Source organism: Tachypleus tridentatus, chromosome 9 (assembly GCF_004210375.1).
Source record: "Tachypleus tridentatus isolate NWPU-2018 chromosome 9, ASM421037v1, whole genome shotgun sequence".
In the NCBI taxonomy this organism is placed as follows: Eukaryota; Metazoa; Arthropoda; class Merostomata; order Xiphosura; family Limulidae; genus Tachypleus; species Tachypleus tridentatus.
This window is the reverse complement of record NC_134833.1, coordinates 27607283-27624843: the sequence shown is the minus strand read 5'-3', so window position 1 is coordinate 27624843 and position 17561 is coordinate 27607283. Positions and strand designations below refer to the sequence as shown.

General features: G+C 36.7%; 1 protein-coding gene across 4 annotated transcripts in view; it reads right to left on the bottom strand.

Moving 5' to 3' along the window:
• LOC143224925 (caskin-2-like) overlaps nt 1–17561 on the bottom strand; it is a 261429-nt gene that overhangs the window by 218662 nt on the left and 25206 nt on the right. The window contains exon 1 of one of the 4 annotated variants that reach the window (XM_076453403.1): nt 13860–14305. The exons of the other annotated variants lie outside the window; for them this stretch is intronic. Within the exon in view, the coding sequence (XP_076309518.1) occupies nt 13860–13872 (13 nt within the window). The 5' untranslated portion in view covers nt 13873–14305. Of the gene's footprint in view, nt 1–13859; nt 14306–17561 lie in introns of those variants that run through there. 4 annotated transcript variants of the gene reach the window in all.

Here is a 17561-nt window from a genome sequence, read left to right as displayed (position 1 = left end):
GTAAGACCAGAGACACAAATATGGGATATTTGGGGAGAAAAGAACAGAGCGGTACATGGGCCTAGTTGTGATGGTTATATGTTACAATTGATTTAAAAATAATAATAATAACAATAATACGGGACATACCGTTCCAATTTTATTAGCGGCATAGAATAATTACTACTTATCTTAGAGCTTGTCAACCGAAATATCATAGTCTCTATACTTGTTTATTATGGGGGTTTTTTCTGCTCTCGAAAACCGAGGGACCTGGTCCCCCGACCACTCAAATACCTTCAGTGGACACCCGTGAAACAACACATCAACTATATCTTGTGTTTTATTCTCTTGCCTGTCCTCACGTTTCTTTTCATCGTCATGTTTCCTCCTCGTTTTTTTACTATTTGTTTCTATTCAGCAGTATTAGTCAGTTTCCTGTATTCTCTAATATTTGACGTATTTTTTCTGTTTGTCCAATTACCCTTACGTCTACTTTTTATACGTCTAAGCCTTGTTGCTTTGTCTTCAAATTTCTCTAGCTGTACTTTTATTTGTTATTTGAAGATTTGTGATCGCTTTAAGCGATTTATTTATCATCCATGTTATCTGTAAGGCTATCTTCTCAGATAGGAGAATAAACTGTTATTCTATTTGATGCTGTCTTTAATAAGTCTATCTGCTAAAAAATTTCAGTTATTGAGTGTTTGCAGTGTTATGCACACACACACACACACACGTGTGTATACGTATTATTGTATATACGTGGGTGTGTGTATATATATATTTGACACGCCACTGACAGCTTCATCGATCACGCTCTCTATGCTGTGTTCTATACAGACAGATTAGTCTTAATGTATGAAGCTATAAGATACAGAACTGCACCGCGCTTCTTCTTTTCTTACGATTCAAAATTATTTCACAAAACCCAATTTAAGTTATAAAAAATAATAACTTTGACTCCCCTATGACCGAGTTAAGTCGTATTAATAACATACGAAAACTACATCCGATCATGGTTTATCTTTCGTTTGTTTCGGAAGTTCGCGCAAAAATACACAGGGTCTAGATGCTCTAGTTGTCTCTGATTTTAAACTTTCAAACTAAAATAAAAACAGTCAAAAACATCTACTGTGAACTCTAACATATATTTGACTTACATAGCAACTGTAAATTATATTATTATGTAAATAATATACTATACAGCTCCCCCTACATTAAGCAGCTCTTTATACTTTCGATCTCTCATTCTAAAAGCTGCATGTCTAAACTGACGACATAATATTATGTTACAACGTAACAAATAACTGACACGACACAATATCAAGTTACAATGTGACAAATAACTGACACGACATAATATCAAGTTACAATGTGACAAAGGCATGGGATGGAAATTCCATTAGGCCCTCATTTAGTGAAGTTTATTAAAATATGAAAAATTTCATGGAGAACAAAGACCCCTATTACCTGTCTTATAACAACAATAACCTAAACGTTCTAGTTCAAGAAGTGCTGGTGAGTGGCATTCAGCTACAAATGGTAAAACGTACGTCACAATATTGTTTGCACGTGAAGAGCACGCTGTGGATGCATAAGGAGATGGTGTTAATAAGAAAGAATCATTCTTCCCCAACTTCCACAGTAAGTATTTTGAAAAGGAAAGAGTCTCTGTTTACTGATTGGTAAACTGAGAGACAGACGTGTCAGCAACAGCTGTTTCGAGAAGAAAGTTTGGTTTGAATTTCGCACTAAGCTACACGAGGGCTATCCGTACTAGCCTTCCCTAATTTAGCAGTGTAAGACTACAGGGTTTTTTCTTTATTTTAATTTTGCGCAAAGCTACATGAGAGCTATCTGCGCTAGCCGTCCCTAATTTAGCTGTGTATTGACTACAGGTTTGTTCGTTTGAATTCGAATAGCAAAGCCACATCGGAGTATCTGCTGAGTCCACCGAGGGGAAATGAACCCCTGATTTTAGCGTTGTAAATATGTAGACATACCGCTGTACTAACGGGGGACAATACTACAGGTATAGCAGCTAGTCATCACCATCCACCGCCAACTCTTGAGCTACTCTTTTACCAACGAATAGTGGGATTGGCTATCACTTTATAACGTTCCCACGGTTGAGGGAACGAGCATATTTGGTGTGACGTGGATTCGAACACGCGACCTTCAGATTGTGAGTCAAGCGCCCTAACCACCTGGCCATGCCGGACCCTCGAGTACAAAGACAACCAAGACGACATGGGACATTAAAAAACAAACATATTTTAAGATTTGGACAATTATGGAGAATTGCTTAACAATTAAACTTGTAATCTTTAAAAAAAAAAAAAAACATTACAAGTATGCTTTGAATAAGTTATAATTAATTTCTTTCGCTGGTTTCTTTTTACGTATGTATAATTTAACGCGCGTTCGTTTGTATTAAAACAGTATCTGTATGTATCATGCATTGCTATATATATATATCTTGGAGATAAATCGCCAGAATGACAAACAACTGTCTTCTATTTCACTTTTAAATCGAGTTGAAATTCTTCGGCATTATGACAAAAGTGGTGGTTTTCGAAAGACTATTCTGTGTATTATCATTAAAAATCACTTGGATTAATCGTAAAATAATAATAACAATTATGAATTCTCAGAGTGACATTCAACTTGCCCCCCCAGTGGCTCAGCGGTATGTCTGCGGACTTACAACGCTAAAAACCGGGTTTCGATACCCGTGGTGGGCAGAGCACAGATAGCCCATTGTGTAGCTTTGTGCTTAATTCAAAACAACAACGACATTTAACTTAAAAAACGCTAGTTTACACTCAGTTTAAATCAAATGTTAGAGTTGGCTCAACACTTCTCTGTGCAAATATACTGAATGATCCATTACGAAGTGAAACATGAGAAAGATTATACTATCTATAATAACATTACTCATTGTTTGTTTGTCATGAAAATGCACGTGCACTTTCTTATGTACATTCGCATGCGTGCACACTTTATTTTAACGGATGTAAACAAAAGGCAGATGTAAATATATTTTAGTTGGCATTTTGTACAACAACATATCAAAATATTATGAACGTTTTTAAAGAGGTCTAACGTGAGGTCATAGATTAACATTTAAGTTTGCGTTTTTGATAGTGTTAAATACGGTAAAGTTTAGACCTGGCTAAACTAAAGTAAAAACATAAATTAGAATATTAATTTACCACTTTATCGATTATAAGCCGTATTTAATAGAGGCTTAACTAATATTAAGTAGACTTAACTAAAATAAGTAGACTTATTGGTTTCGATGTCCATGATTAGAATTCTTTTGCATTATTCCAGAAAACCGGTATTTGAAGACGTACTTACTGAAAATGTTTTGCGGGTCTCAAGGGCTATCTGCGCTAGGCGTCCCTAATTTAGCAGTGTAAGACTAGAGGGAAAGCAGCTAATCATCACCACCCACCACCAATTCTTGGGCTACTCTTTTACCAACGAATACTGGGATTGACCGTCACATTGTAACGACCCCACGGCTGAAAGGGTGATCATGTTTGGTGCGACCGGGATTCGAACCCGCAACCTTCGGATTACGAGTCGAACGCTTTAACCCACCTGGCCATGTCGGGCCCTCTGTTAGTCTTTACATGATACAAGTTTCGAAAATGTCCTTTAGAAATGTACAAGTCTATCTAACAATAAAAGAACATAATAAACATTATTACGGCATCCAGGAGTGTAAGTTAATATAACTGGTACTAATTTTTGTTGTTGTTAAACATAAAGCTACACAACGTACTAGGCCCGGCGTGGTCATTAATAATAATGTCGTACGAGACATATTTTATGAACCGATAACAAAAAATACGATATTTAAATTACCCCAATCAGGATATTCTATGTGTGCTAACTGGAATAAAATATATGTTTAATCAGTAAATAAAAAACAAAACAAAAAAATTCCCTGACCTGCTTAAAAGTTATACAAATACAACTTGTAACTGTAAATTATTATAACTGTTTTTATAAAATAAATAAATGCATATAGAGAAATAGACATAAAAAGAAAAGGGCACTATGCAATTTTATCCATTACATTTAAAAAAAAAAAACTTAATTAACGAGTATAAATACGTCATGAAAAATGCATATATGTTAATTAAATTCAAGACAGCATAAAGCAAACAGATACATCTTTCCGGCCCACGTGACGCCCTCTTTAATAAACTATGGCGAGCATGCATGCATGTATGTATGAAGCATTGAAACATGTCCAATTAGTTCTTATTTTGTTTGCTTTTCAGAACGCAATACCGGATCGATACTTACCTTTGAAATGGATCAGGATATGAAAAGCTTGTTTTAATTAACTTAAAGAGGTACGAACGAGTTGATGAAAAGACGGACGACTAGCCCTAAAGGAAAAGTACCAAACAAATAGTGAGACAAAAAAAAATTAACATCAATTGAAGGACCGCAAACAAGCTAAAATGAGAAGAGGGGTTAATGAAACAAAATGATAATTACTTAATTACTTTTTCGCTGTGCTCACCTACACTCGCATTCAGAAGTTTGTTTCGAATTTCGCGCAAAGCTACACGAGGGTTACCTGCACTGTCCGTTCCTAATTTAGTAGAGACTAGAGAAACTACCTACCGACAATTCTTGAGTTACTGTTTTACAATCGCCCCCTCCCACCTCAAAAGGCGAGAAAGTTTGGTATGACGGGGATTCGAGCCTGTGGCCCTCATATTATGTGTCGAGCGCCCTAACCACCTGGGCATGCTGGAGACATATTAAAGTTTACAATAACTAACATTGTCCTCTTTTCCAGTGAGCTACATCATCAAAACTAGATTGCTGGTTCGCCAGTTCTTCTGAGTGATGAAAATAAGTTCATTCGCACGAGATAATTAAATCATTGTAACGATAAATAATTTTGTATTTAAATAAACAAATAACAGTGATGAAAACTTGTTTTAATTCGATACGTAGTGACATAAATAATAATTAACCTTTATCAACTTATTCCAGTTGACAACAAAATAATTCTTAACAGAAGTGTCTCAATCACATTTATAAGGGCGTAACCCTCTAATACCCCCACCAGTCCTCCTTCGGGCTGGATTGATGACAAGTCACAACGACATACAGTCTATCTCAGCCAGCTTGGCGAGCTGCTTCCTTCACAAATAAAACCCAGATTTGTTTGTTTGTCTTTGAATTTCGTGTTCTTGTAATAAAATGAAGGTTGATTATGGAATCTGGAAAAGAAACGATGAAACGGCCACGTTTCTCTTTGAATATCGTGCAAAGCTACACGAGGGCTATCTGCGCTAGCTGTCCCTACTTCAGCTGTGTAAGACTAATGAGAAGGCAGCTTGTCATCACCACTCACCGCCAACTCTTGGGCTACTCTTTTACCAACGAATAGTGGGATTGATCGTAACATATAACGTCCCCGTGTCTCAAAGGGCAAACATATTTGGTGTGACGGGGATTGGAACCCGCGACCCTCGGATTACGAGTCGAGTGCCTTAACCACCTGGCCATGGCGGGCCGTGATATTTCGCATAATTTCGAAAAGTTACTCGAAGTATCCGAAAACGTATTTCTATTTTTTTTTAAATCATCTTTCACTTTCAAGAGTTCGTCTTTCACAAAATGTGCGTTAAAAATCTAAATTATCAAAAAAGGCCAACAGTCTTAAAATGACTTTTAAACTATTCATACACAAGAACTCGTCCTATCAAAGCACGAGGACACGAGTGTGGGTGGGTATTTCGAATGGGCAACACGTGCTCGTTTACGTGCGTTGAGCGTCAATTACAAAACTCGTGTGTTACTCATCCTACAGTTAACTCGTAGGTTTTAAAACTCACAGAATAAATTGTAATATTTATTAACCTTCCACTACACTTCCAGAACAAAGTGAAATACGTGCCGAACGTCTTCCACCTCGACTAAACTGTGAAATTGAAGAAATCAAGCTTGAATAGTCATTAACAAACTCGGCTATTCGTAACCACTCCTTTACTGGTTAAACTCTTGGATAATTGGAAATTACGAGAATGATATATACGGACGTTGTATATTTAAAAATCAAAACAGATGGGATTATGATAACCCAACGTGGGGAAGGACAATCTAGTAAATGGGCCTAGACCCTAAAGCCTATTTCAAGAATGGATCTATCAATAGAATTCTATTTGATAAAATTACACAGGCAAACTCCTCGTTCTAACAATACCCATTGTACTACGAGAACCAGAGAATCGCGAGAAATAACTTTTTTTCTTTATAAAAGCTTGAAACTGAGTGATAAGGAGGTTAAAGACAGTTAAGTGTATCTCTTAGGAACAGAAAACTTAGTACAAATATTCAAAAAAAAAAAAGAGATAAACCTAGTGAATTCACTAGATGGATATTATTGTTATCATGATTCTGTTATAACCTATTCTGACTTTGATCTCATTTCCAAAGAAGGCAACAGGAATCCAGAACAGGAAACTTCTTTATGGTTACAAAATTGAGCTTTCTGTAGATTTGACGACTTGAATGTTGAACTCTGGTGTAACACCGGAGTGTCAGAAAGTCGCAAAGACGTTGTTCTCGTGCGTATGTGCATTTTCATGAAACTTCAAACAGTTGAAAAAGTATATAACATTTTACCTCACAAATCAATTTATTATAGAAATATAATATATTATTCTGATACAGAAAATATCTATCAAAATAAAGTTTTAAATTAATCCCGTCTTTACGAAGAGAAACGCGTATTTCAAGCATCGATGTTTAATTATTTTTCACCTTTTCTGTAATTTCAAAACGTTTTTTTTTTTTGTAATTAAGCACAAAGCTACACAATGGGCCATCTGTGCTATGCCCACTACGAGTATCGAAACCCGGTTTTCAGCGGTGGGAGTCCGCAGACATAACACCGTGCCACTGGGGGACATTCTAAAACCTATACAAGTTGAAGTCTTTGAAGTAATGAAGGGACAAAATGTGTATACTCCAACCTAGAATCATCGATGTGTAAAGCGGTACCTATGATTTACGAAGTGAAATATTTCATAGTGGATAAAGAAGCTTCCTTAAACGTTTCTGCTAAATGACGCATACGTGATCAAATTATCAGGTCACGTGAACAATATAGGTAAAACTCATAATTTGTACAGAGCCAGAGATAAAAAAAAAAAATCACACAATTTCTCTCTGTTGAAATAAAATGGAACAAGTGGGATTGTTTGTGTTATAAACGAAAAGTGAAACATATAAGTTTGGCGTGAAAAAAGGCTAAGGGTATAAATTATTGTTTTACATATGCCATAAATAAGATAACCCTGAAATTTCCTGGAATGGCCAGATAGGTTTAGACGTTCGAATCGTAATCTGAGGGTGGCGGGTTCGAATCCTTGCACGCGTTATAATATGACAATCAATCCCACTATTGGTTGGTAAAAGAGTAGCCCAAGAGTTGGTGGTGGGTGGTGATGACTAGCTGCCTTCACTCTAGTCTTACACTGCTAAATTAGGGACGGCTAGCATAGATAGCCCTCGAGTAGTTTTGCGCGAAATTAACAAACAAACAATCTGATAGAAGGTCCATAGAACATCATCGGATTTTTAAATACTTTTGAAACTTTTTAAGTTCTTTATGGGTAAACGTTTTGATCAAAGGGTTCCTGATAGTCATACAGAAAATTACTATCAATGCTATGACTACTTCCATCTTTACTGCTGTGTATTTCACACGTGCGATGAATGGATTGTTTCACTCAGTTTGTTTGCTTGGTTCTCTATGCTGCATTTTAACATGTACAATACTCACTATTGTACAACATATGGTTGCCACCGGTAGTTAATGTTATAATTTTCCTTGGTGGATGAACAGAATTATTTATTTGTTTCGTAACTTTAAGGAAAACTACACAAATCGTCCCTCATTTTAGAGTGTTTAACAAGGGCAGTGTTTTTCAATTTCTATTGTTTGTCAGGCCACCTGGTTTTTGTTTCCTTATCTCGACTGATCACAGTAGAATCTATAAATTATTTTGCCGCTTCCCTTCTTTATAATTACGCAACTTTTCAATCGACCATCTGATAGAAGTCCTCCAACCAAGAGTGGGCCACAAAACCACAAACAGAGAACAACGCCCTCAACCAACTTCTAGACTACTTTTACTCGCAAATTAGTGATATTTGACAGTCACCTTTACTGCATACTCATCTACGACTCATAATAACAACCCAGCAAGGCCAGGTGGTTAAAGTGCTCGAGTCGTAATATGAGGGTCGCGAATTCCAATCCCTGTGACCACAACAACCACACTCGCTCTTTCAGCCGTGGGGGTGTTATAATGTTACGTTTAATCCCACTGTTTTTGGTAAAAGACTAGCCCAAGAGCTGGTGGTGAGCTGTCATGACCATCTGCCTTCCTTCTAGTCTTACACTTCTAAATTAGGGACGGCTAGCGCGGGTAGCCCTCGTGTAGCTTTGCACGATATTCAAACCAAACAGAAACGTCTCTTTTCCAGATTCCATAAGCAACCTTTATTTTATTATAAGAACATAAAATTCAAAAACAGACAAACAAACATATTGGTAACTGACTGCTTATCATATTTCCCTGTATTCACAGTCAGGGCACGTTAGAAACCAGACACACCCAGCCCAGGGATGAAAAGAAACGCCATTTGTGATAAAACTTACGTTGACTACGAAAAATATCTTGTAATATCATATAGAGAAAAATACCTTGTTTATTTTCTAAAAATATAATTAACATATGCTTTCTCTTATATTGTATTCAGTCTCATACGAAGGATACTGAAAATCTACTATTCAGTCTTTTCCATATTATCATTTCTAGATATCTGCGTCCATTTACAGCAAACACGGTAGCTGTTACTATCGGAGATTACAGTAGTTCAGTTTTTATCTTGTGAATAATATCTAAATCACCGCCATGGCGCGTTTCTAAACGAAACATACAAAACCTTTATTTTGAAAGCTCCTTCTGCATATCTACTGTCCTCTTGTAAGCTGAAAAACTGGTTTTTACAAACGAGTCATCTTGATTAGATCATTATGGATTTTATCTCCGTAATGGACCAGTAAAAAAACAAAAACAAATGTAGTCTATTGTAATTTTTATCTACAATATTACATGTATTGATTCTATTCGATCGGCTGGTAATCCCTGTCCCTCCAAATATACTCGCTCCTTCAGCTGTGGGGGCGTTATAATGTCACGATAAATCCCACTATTCATCGGAAAAAGAATAGCTCAAGAGTTAGCAGTGGGTGGTGTTGACTAGCTGCCTTCCCTATAATTTTACACTGCTAAATTAGGGACGGCTAGCGCAGTGTTCATGTAGGTTTGCGCGAAAGACAAAGCTTCGCCACCTTTCGGTTTTTAACGCTGTGACATTAAATCATATTTTATTCGATTTATTAATCAGTCATTTAAAGCTTTTCGGTAACAACTTATTTTAATTAATTTTTCCCTTTATGTTTTCTTTTACAGATTTTCTTTTTACTAGCACGGTGACTTTTCAAATTGCTTAAAGATTAAAACAATGTTTTAGTTGTTCGTAATTAAAGTTTAGGCTTTCTGCCTTGATACTTCATGAGTAGTTTGTACTCACAGTAGATATAGCCCCGGCATGGCCAGGTGGTTAAGGCATTCGACTCTTAATCCAAGGGTCGCGGAATCGAATCCCCGTCACAACAAACATACTCGCCCTTTCAGCCGTAGAGGCATTATATAATGCGACAGTCAATCCCACTTATCGTTGGTAAAATAGTCCAAGAGTTAGCGGTGAGTGGTGATGACTAGCTGCCTTCCCTCTTGTCTTACACTACTAAATTAAGGACGCCTAGCGCAGATAGCCCTCGTGTAGCTTTGCGCGAACTTCAAAAACAAACACAGGATATACAGTTATAGAAACTTAAATCAACGACAATATTGAGATTGCTACAACCTGAATTAAAAAAACAATAAACATCCAGCTATCAGTACAATACACAATATTCAAGCATATGTGAAATAGGTGTACGTATGTCTACTATTTACATTTTTAATTCTTGCTAGATTTATGTCACGACCACTGTTGACTGCGAACAAAAACCCAGGCTCTTGAGGTTAAGTCAAGGTAGTGCAGTTTTAGTCAACAAAAACCTGCCGTGACAAAATTGTTCCTCAAAGACTTAAAGAGAAATTAATGAAAATTTTCAGATTATGATAGCTTAGAAATATTATATATACACTGTTGTAAGGCAAAGTTCGAAAAATTAACAGCGTACCGAACCGGAAGTCCTTTCCACGATGTAAGGAATTCAGTTACTTGGCGTGGTGCCAAAATATGTGGCGTTGACAATGTATGTAAATATACAATACAGAAACGAAATCGCACATTTTTTAACGACAAACGAAAACAGTAACATTTTAACTGATATCTTACGTTTGTAATTATTCATACATTCATTCAATAATTTTACTACGATTGAAAAGTTGTATTAGCTTTCATGTACTTTTACACACATAAATAACCAGCGAGTACAAATAAATTCCATTAACGATAAACGTTTTTTGTTAATTCAATCTTAGGAAGTACTTTAACCTTGCTCCCCACTTATTAAACGATAAGTCTGGGGGTTATAACACTAAACATCGTGTTTCGATACCCGTAGTAGACACAATACGCATAGCCCATTGTGTAGCTGCAAACAAACAAAGATGGCTGTAAAATTATTTTCGTTAAATAAAACTTTTTTTTCTTTGTCTCTCCCTCTTTTTCACACAGTGGGCTATCCGTAATCTGCCCAAAGCAGGTATTTAATATTATAAACCTTCAGGCTCACAATAGGAGGGTGTGATTTTGTTCATATTCAATCAATACTACACTAATGTGTCTTACTTATCTGTTTTTAATTATTTTATGATTTTTGGAACTGAATACGTTTACTTACACGACGCGAAGGTATCTTGAACATCTTGCATTTTAGCCAAACTTTAGACAAATTATTTTAAGATATCATTAACACAAAAACAGGAGTACGTGTAATGGAACGCAAATTTCTTCAATCATGAATATCCTCCCCTCCACCAGTGACATGTCTGTGGACTTACATTCCTAGAAACCGGGTTTTGATGCCCGTAGTAGACAAAGCACAGATACCCCATTGTGAAGCTTTGTGCTTCATTACAAACGCGCAAACAATCTTAAAACAAACAGCTTGAAGTGTTAAGATGTGAACGTAGTGCCTGTTCCCTAATTTATAAAGTTTCGCAGAAATAGGTCTATAAACATTGTGTTACAGACTGCAACATGAAACGTCAGACCCTATACAGCTGGATACATGTTCGTGAATTTAAAACCACTTTACCTTACCTAATAAGCACTGTTCACCAACACAAAAACCTACTCTTGTTTTTCAGTCTGCCCTCTAGCGACAAGTGGCGAATCGAGTGACTGACTGGGCTTTGTAATTATTTTTATTATTTTAAATAGCTTGTCTGCAGAACACTTCAGAATAATAAATTATTAGCATCAATGATCCTTATTATTCTAATGCTATCGAAGCAGCGGCTCACCTTGGTGAGTGAAGGACAATTTAAAATATCATACAAGTAGCATGAAACATGGTCGCTCTGGTTGATAAACGCCTACCATACCACGACCCCCTAAGAAGTGTATTTGCAAGTTTTATCGACTCAACTAAGCCGAAGATACACCTCCTATCACTTATTGTATCACCGAAACAGCTGAGCTCACGAAAGCTAACGCAGTTCATAAATACAGCTCTCAGTATGTTGTGCTATCGCAATTGGTATCCAACGTTAGAAAATATTTCTAACAGGAAAACTGTAAATATTTTCTAACCCTAATTGGCCCAACATGGGCTCTTATGTAGCTTTGCGCAAAATGTAAAAAACAAACACTAATTACGATCTGAAATATTAATATAGGGTGCGCAGATATAAAACCCGCACTATCTATACCATCCATTCTGTTGGAAAAAAACGAGATGAAGAGAGGGTCGAAAATTGATACAGATTATTTCTTATCTGAAGTAATTTCATTCAAATACCGCCGCCCCGTTCAAATACAGTTATTCGATAACGTTCAAGGTCACAATAGTTTTTATTATTTATCTTCTTTGTCTTACTGGCTGAAGATATGTTTCACGTGAGCGGAAACTTGTAGACCGAAAGCCAACTCGACAAGATTTACTAAATGTCACGTAGCGTGTCGTATTACCCCAATCCAGACAACACATTCAGACTTCTCGTGCGACAGGGCTGCTTGCTACAAGGGATTCTAATAAAAAAAAAAAAAAACGCTTTGCTCTTAGTGGCAAAGCAATAAATAGTTGTATCAGATAAACAGAACTGGTTTCTTGTTCAGTCGACGTATATGTGCGACAATAAAAATTCCAATTATGAGAACAACGACAATCTGATATGCTAGAAATTAGTATACGTTCGAATGTCCTATACTAAGACATGTTTTACTCGCCGGAGATTTTAAAGTATTTGACACATTTTATAGGCTCAAGGCCACTAAAACAAATATTTTCCCACAACACTGTCGAGGGTTTGTTTGTTTTTTTCATAATGAGAAACTAAGAAGTAATTTGGAAATATAAACCTTGAGAACGTCAACATCTAACTGTCGGTTTACGCTTCGTTTTATTAAATTATCAACCATTTTTATACCGTTCACTACTGATGAGGGCCCCCTAGTGGAATGTCTGCGGACTCATACCGGTAGAATCCGGGGTTCGATACCTGTGGTGGAGAAAACAGAGACAGTGTAGCTTTGTACTTAAGTCCCAAACAAACAAACGCTAACGGTTGGGTCCACATACTGTCTCTTGTTGAGCAACTTTAGGTTTTTCTTGTTAAAACACTTTGTAAAGACGAAATACTTTCGAAACATCGTCCTCAACACTTGTGTTTCCACAACAGGCAGTTGCCGTCCATTCTACAAAGTTTCTTCATGAGTACTCTGCCTAAACAATCTATCAAAGAATACTTTGTAAAGAGATTAGCACAAAATAATGAATTATTTGTTTCTACATAACATACAAATAGGAACCCAGCTGCAGCCAGAGAAGTTAACCGTTATCTTGGTAGTAAGCCCGGATTAAATTTTTCAAGTGACTTATATATTATTCGGAACATTGTATCAACCAAGTTCCTGCGACTATAAGCAATTTGGTGCGTAAACAGTGTTGAGAAAAAAATGTTTAAAAATGCATTACAGACACCATCAGTAATTCTAGGGTTAATTCCAATAAAACACGAAGCGAATAGTTGACTGAAATAAATAAAAGATCGGATACGAACTGTGATATCCGCCTGCTTTAAAAATAAAGGTTTATATCGGAAAATAAACATTACACTAGATGGTTTCTATAACAAAACAAATAATAATAATAACAAGAGAATTAAATGCAAGCATGCGCCATATTGAATGATTTGTATAACTGTTTGTGCTGTACTCTGGATTCTGTATTTGTATCTAACGTATTATTTCCGTCACACCAAACATGCTCGCCCTTTCAGTCGTGGTGGTGTTATATGTGACGGTCAATCCAACTATTCGTTGGTAAAAGAATAGCCTAAGAGTTGGCGGTGGGTGGTGATGACTAGCTGCCTTCCCTCTAGTCTTACACTGCGAAATTAAGGACGCCTAGCGCAGTTAGCCCTCTTGTAGCTTTGCATGTAATTCAAAACAAATAAACAAACAATCTAACGTATTGAAAGACGAATCAAATAATGCACTATATTTCCAGCCCCATTCAATAATACAATATATATATATATTTTTTTGCGTAACCATATTTTACAATAAGATACTATACTTACGATCAACCTTCATTTTGAACTAACAATGTTAGTTATGCCCTTGGAACTACCTTCCTCATAGCCACTTTATACTGTATCAAACATTTGTGACAGTCAGTCGTAGATCACACATGTTGACAAACGTTCCACAGACCGTCCACTGTGGTTGGATGAACTCTTCCAGACCACGTTTAAGCAGACTAAAGACAAAGAACTCTACTAAAGCTGTTACTGGAAGGAGTGTTGACAGATGTGTGGTCAAATAAACTTCAGTATTATTCCAATTCATTCATCCAGTCTTCCTCATCAGAACAATCGTCCATTTCAGCTGTAGCTGGAAGTTTATGAACTTTTGGCTTCCAACTTTAATCCATGTTCAGTTTTCTGTAAAGACTACCAGAAGAAACGGCAGTCAGCTTCCTCGCAATAGTTGTAATATTCTACGGAATATCTTTCATATCCATGTCCTTTAGCTAGTAGACTGAGATGTTGGCATTGTTCAGGTTGTTTTTTACTGGCGTGTGTGTTGTTGTTTTTTGCGAAATTGAGAAATGGAATTCGTTGATGTTCGAGTTTTTCCGAAAGCTCTTTAATTTCAGGAAAAAAGTTTGACGTCATACTATTAGAATGATGTTACTCGGAATTGGTAGTAACACATTCCCCAGGTCATAAGTCTACTTGTAACAGTATTGCGCGTCGCATAACACACAATTCGCCAAAATCGAATCTCATGATATACAGGTACTAAGGATATCGTCACAACTTGTACATAATATCAAACCTCGCTTCATTAGAGTAATCCTCAATCACATCAATACATAAGATATGAGCCACCAAGTTCCCAGAATACGTTCATGTCAACTTATCAACCACAGTAAGTTTTAATTCATTCCATCAACTGGCATTTTTAGAAATTATAGTCACATAAGTTCAACATTCAAAACGTTTACGAGGCTATGAAAAATTTAACTTCTACGTTTCATTTACTTTTTCGTTCTACAACAGATGTCACTTATCACGATTTGAGAACTTTAAATAAAGTGTTTTGTTCACTATTTGATGAATACCTCTTTAACAGCTGATTTCTAATAAGTAGAAGAAATCTGTTAAAATATTCAGGTTAATAATATTCCTCCGTCGATACATTATTTTCAACATCAAAGCTAAACGGAGGCTATCTGCGCTGCCCGTCCCTAATGTAGCAGTGCAAGACTAGAGGAAAGGGAGGGAGTCATCACCACCCACCGCAAAATCTTATGATATTCTTTCATCAACGATTAGTGGAATGGACTGTAACTTTATAACGCCACAACGGCTAAAAGGGCCGATCCTCAAATTACAAGTCAAGCGCTCTAATTACCTAGCTGTGCTAGGTCCGTGGGTGTTACTTTAGTATCTCTAACGTTCCGCACCATCATATGGTAACTATGGATAATCATAAAAAAATTATAATTTTTCTATAAACAAATAGATAGTGTCTAATATATTTACAGAGATAAATTTTTTTAGCTTCTAATATTAAAATTATTTATCATTTTAACGACACAAATAAGCATGTATTATGGAATGTGTGATATGTTAGTTATACCAAAGTAACGTACTTACTACCTGCAAGTTGCGTAACCGGAAAGCAGCAGGATTCTTTTGGGTAAGAACTAAAACTATAATATTTTTCTATCATAAAAGCAAATCTGGTATAAACACTAGAAAACAGACTCGTATAGTAAATGTGAAATGTGCATACTCCCTTTCCCGATGCCCCGGAGTGGCCAAATGGTTAAGGCACTCGACTCGTGATCTAAGGGTCACAGGTTTGAATCCCCGTCACCCCAAACAAGCTCGCTTTTTCAGCCGTGAGGGCGTTATAATGTGACAGTCAATCCCACTATTCGTTAGTAAAAGAGTAGCCCAAGAGTTGGCGGTGGGTGGTGATGAGTAGCTGCCTTTCGTCTAGTCTTACACTGCTAAATTAGGGACGGCTAGTGCAAATAGCCCTCGTGTAGCTTTGCGCGAAATACAAAACAAAACAAATCAAATCAAACCGTTTTCCGAGCAAAATATTGACTTGCATTTTGAAATCACTATGTGTTTTAACTTCCTCAGTTGGGAGGTACAGACATGAGAACAGACCAGCTGTGTTTATCATACTGTACACTATAGTTTACATAATCGTTTCACTACTGTGTAATAAACGAACATAAAAAGAAAAGATGCTGCGATTACAAAGAATTACACAAGTAACTTCTGCTTGGTCATTTTACAAATTTGTTATGGTTACGGGTTGGTTTATTTTGAATTTAGCGCAAAGCTAGACGAGGGTTATTTGCGCTAGCCGTCCCTAATTTAGCACTGTAAGATTAGAGAGAAGGCAGCTAGTCATTATCACCAACCGCCAACTCTTGGGCTACTTTTTTACCAACGAATAGTGGGATTGACAGTCACTTTATAACGCCCCCACGGCTGAAAGGGGGAGAATGTTTGGCATGAAAGGGATTTGAACCCGTAACCTTCAGTTTATGAACCGGGTGTCTTAAACACCCAGCCATACCAAGCCAGGTAAATTAGATATTAATTTTAAAATAGATGAACGATTCGTTTCAAAGAATCAATAAATAATACCAAAAAAGTTATTTTGAAGAAATAATCACTATGATTAGTTATGTCCACTATAAATAACTCAATGGTTCCCAAACCTCTTTTGTCCAAAATTCGCTTGATGTCAATAAAAAAGTTTGAGGTCCCTTGCTCTATAACTTTAACATAGTGATTGAAAAACAGTTGTAGTTAAAACATAAACGTTTCTTTTCGACGTACTGTATCGTTTAATTAATTCAACGTAATTTTTAACGGCTTATTGTTGATTAAGAATTAAAATTATTTCACTTTTGAAAACACTAATCAAGCAATCACTGTTTTCATTCATTCTAAATTGATATACTAGACCTGAATGAACAATCGCAGTTAGTGCCACCATCTTTCTGAAATCTAAAAAGAAAATACAATCGATCACAACAGATTTTTTCTCTATACTCAAATCAGAAAATTAGAAGGAAAAAAACTCAATAATATTGTTTACACGTGTTCTCAGGCTCACGGAATCGCACCAGCAGATGACCAGGCACAGGTAGCTACGTGTTGCTGAGGGTAGGAACTCTGTTGAACATGGTACTGGAATATATAAATGTTCACAAAGATGAATCTCGTTTTAGGGAAAGAGAGAGGGCTAAAAAAATCATTGTGGTTCGTTTAAGTCAGTCTTCTCAATCAGCTCACGATAGAAAAAAGGCCTTTAGTGTACGTTGACGCTTGATTGTTCGTTTGTTTTAAATTTCGCGCAAAGTTACACGAGGGCTATCTGCACTAGCCGTCCCTAATTTAGCAGTGTACAACTAGAGGGAAGGTAACTAGTCATCACCACACATTGTCAACTCCTGGACTACTCTTTTCACCGTCACATTATAACGTCCCCATGGCTGAAAGGGCGAGCATGTTTGGGGTGACGGGGATTCGAACCCTCGACCCTCGGATAACGAATCGAGTGCCTTAATCACCTGGCCAATACGTTGAGGTAAGTGATTTTTTAATTAGCGTTTTAGTCGCTAATGGCCGCAGTATAATTTCGTCTATGCGAACCAGATGGTATAATTACTGAACGATTATTCTCTTAAGCAAAACTCATTTTAATCATTTTCAAACGATCCGGTGCGGATTATTAACTTACTT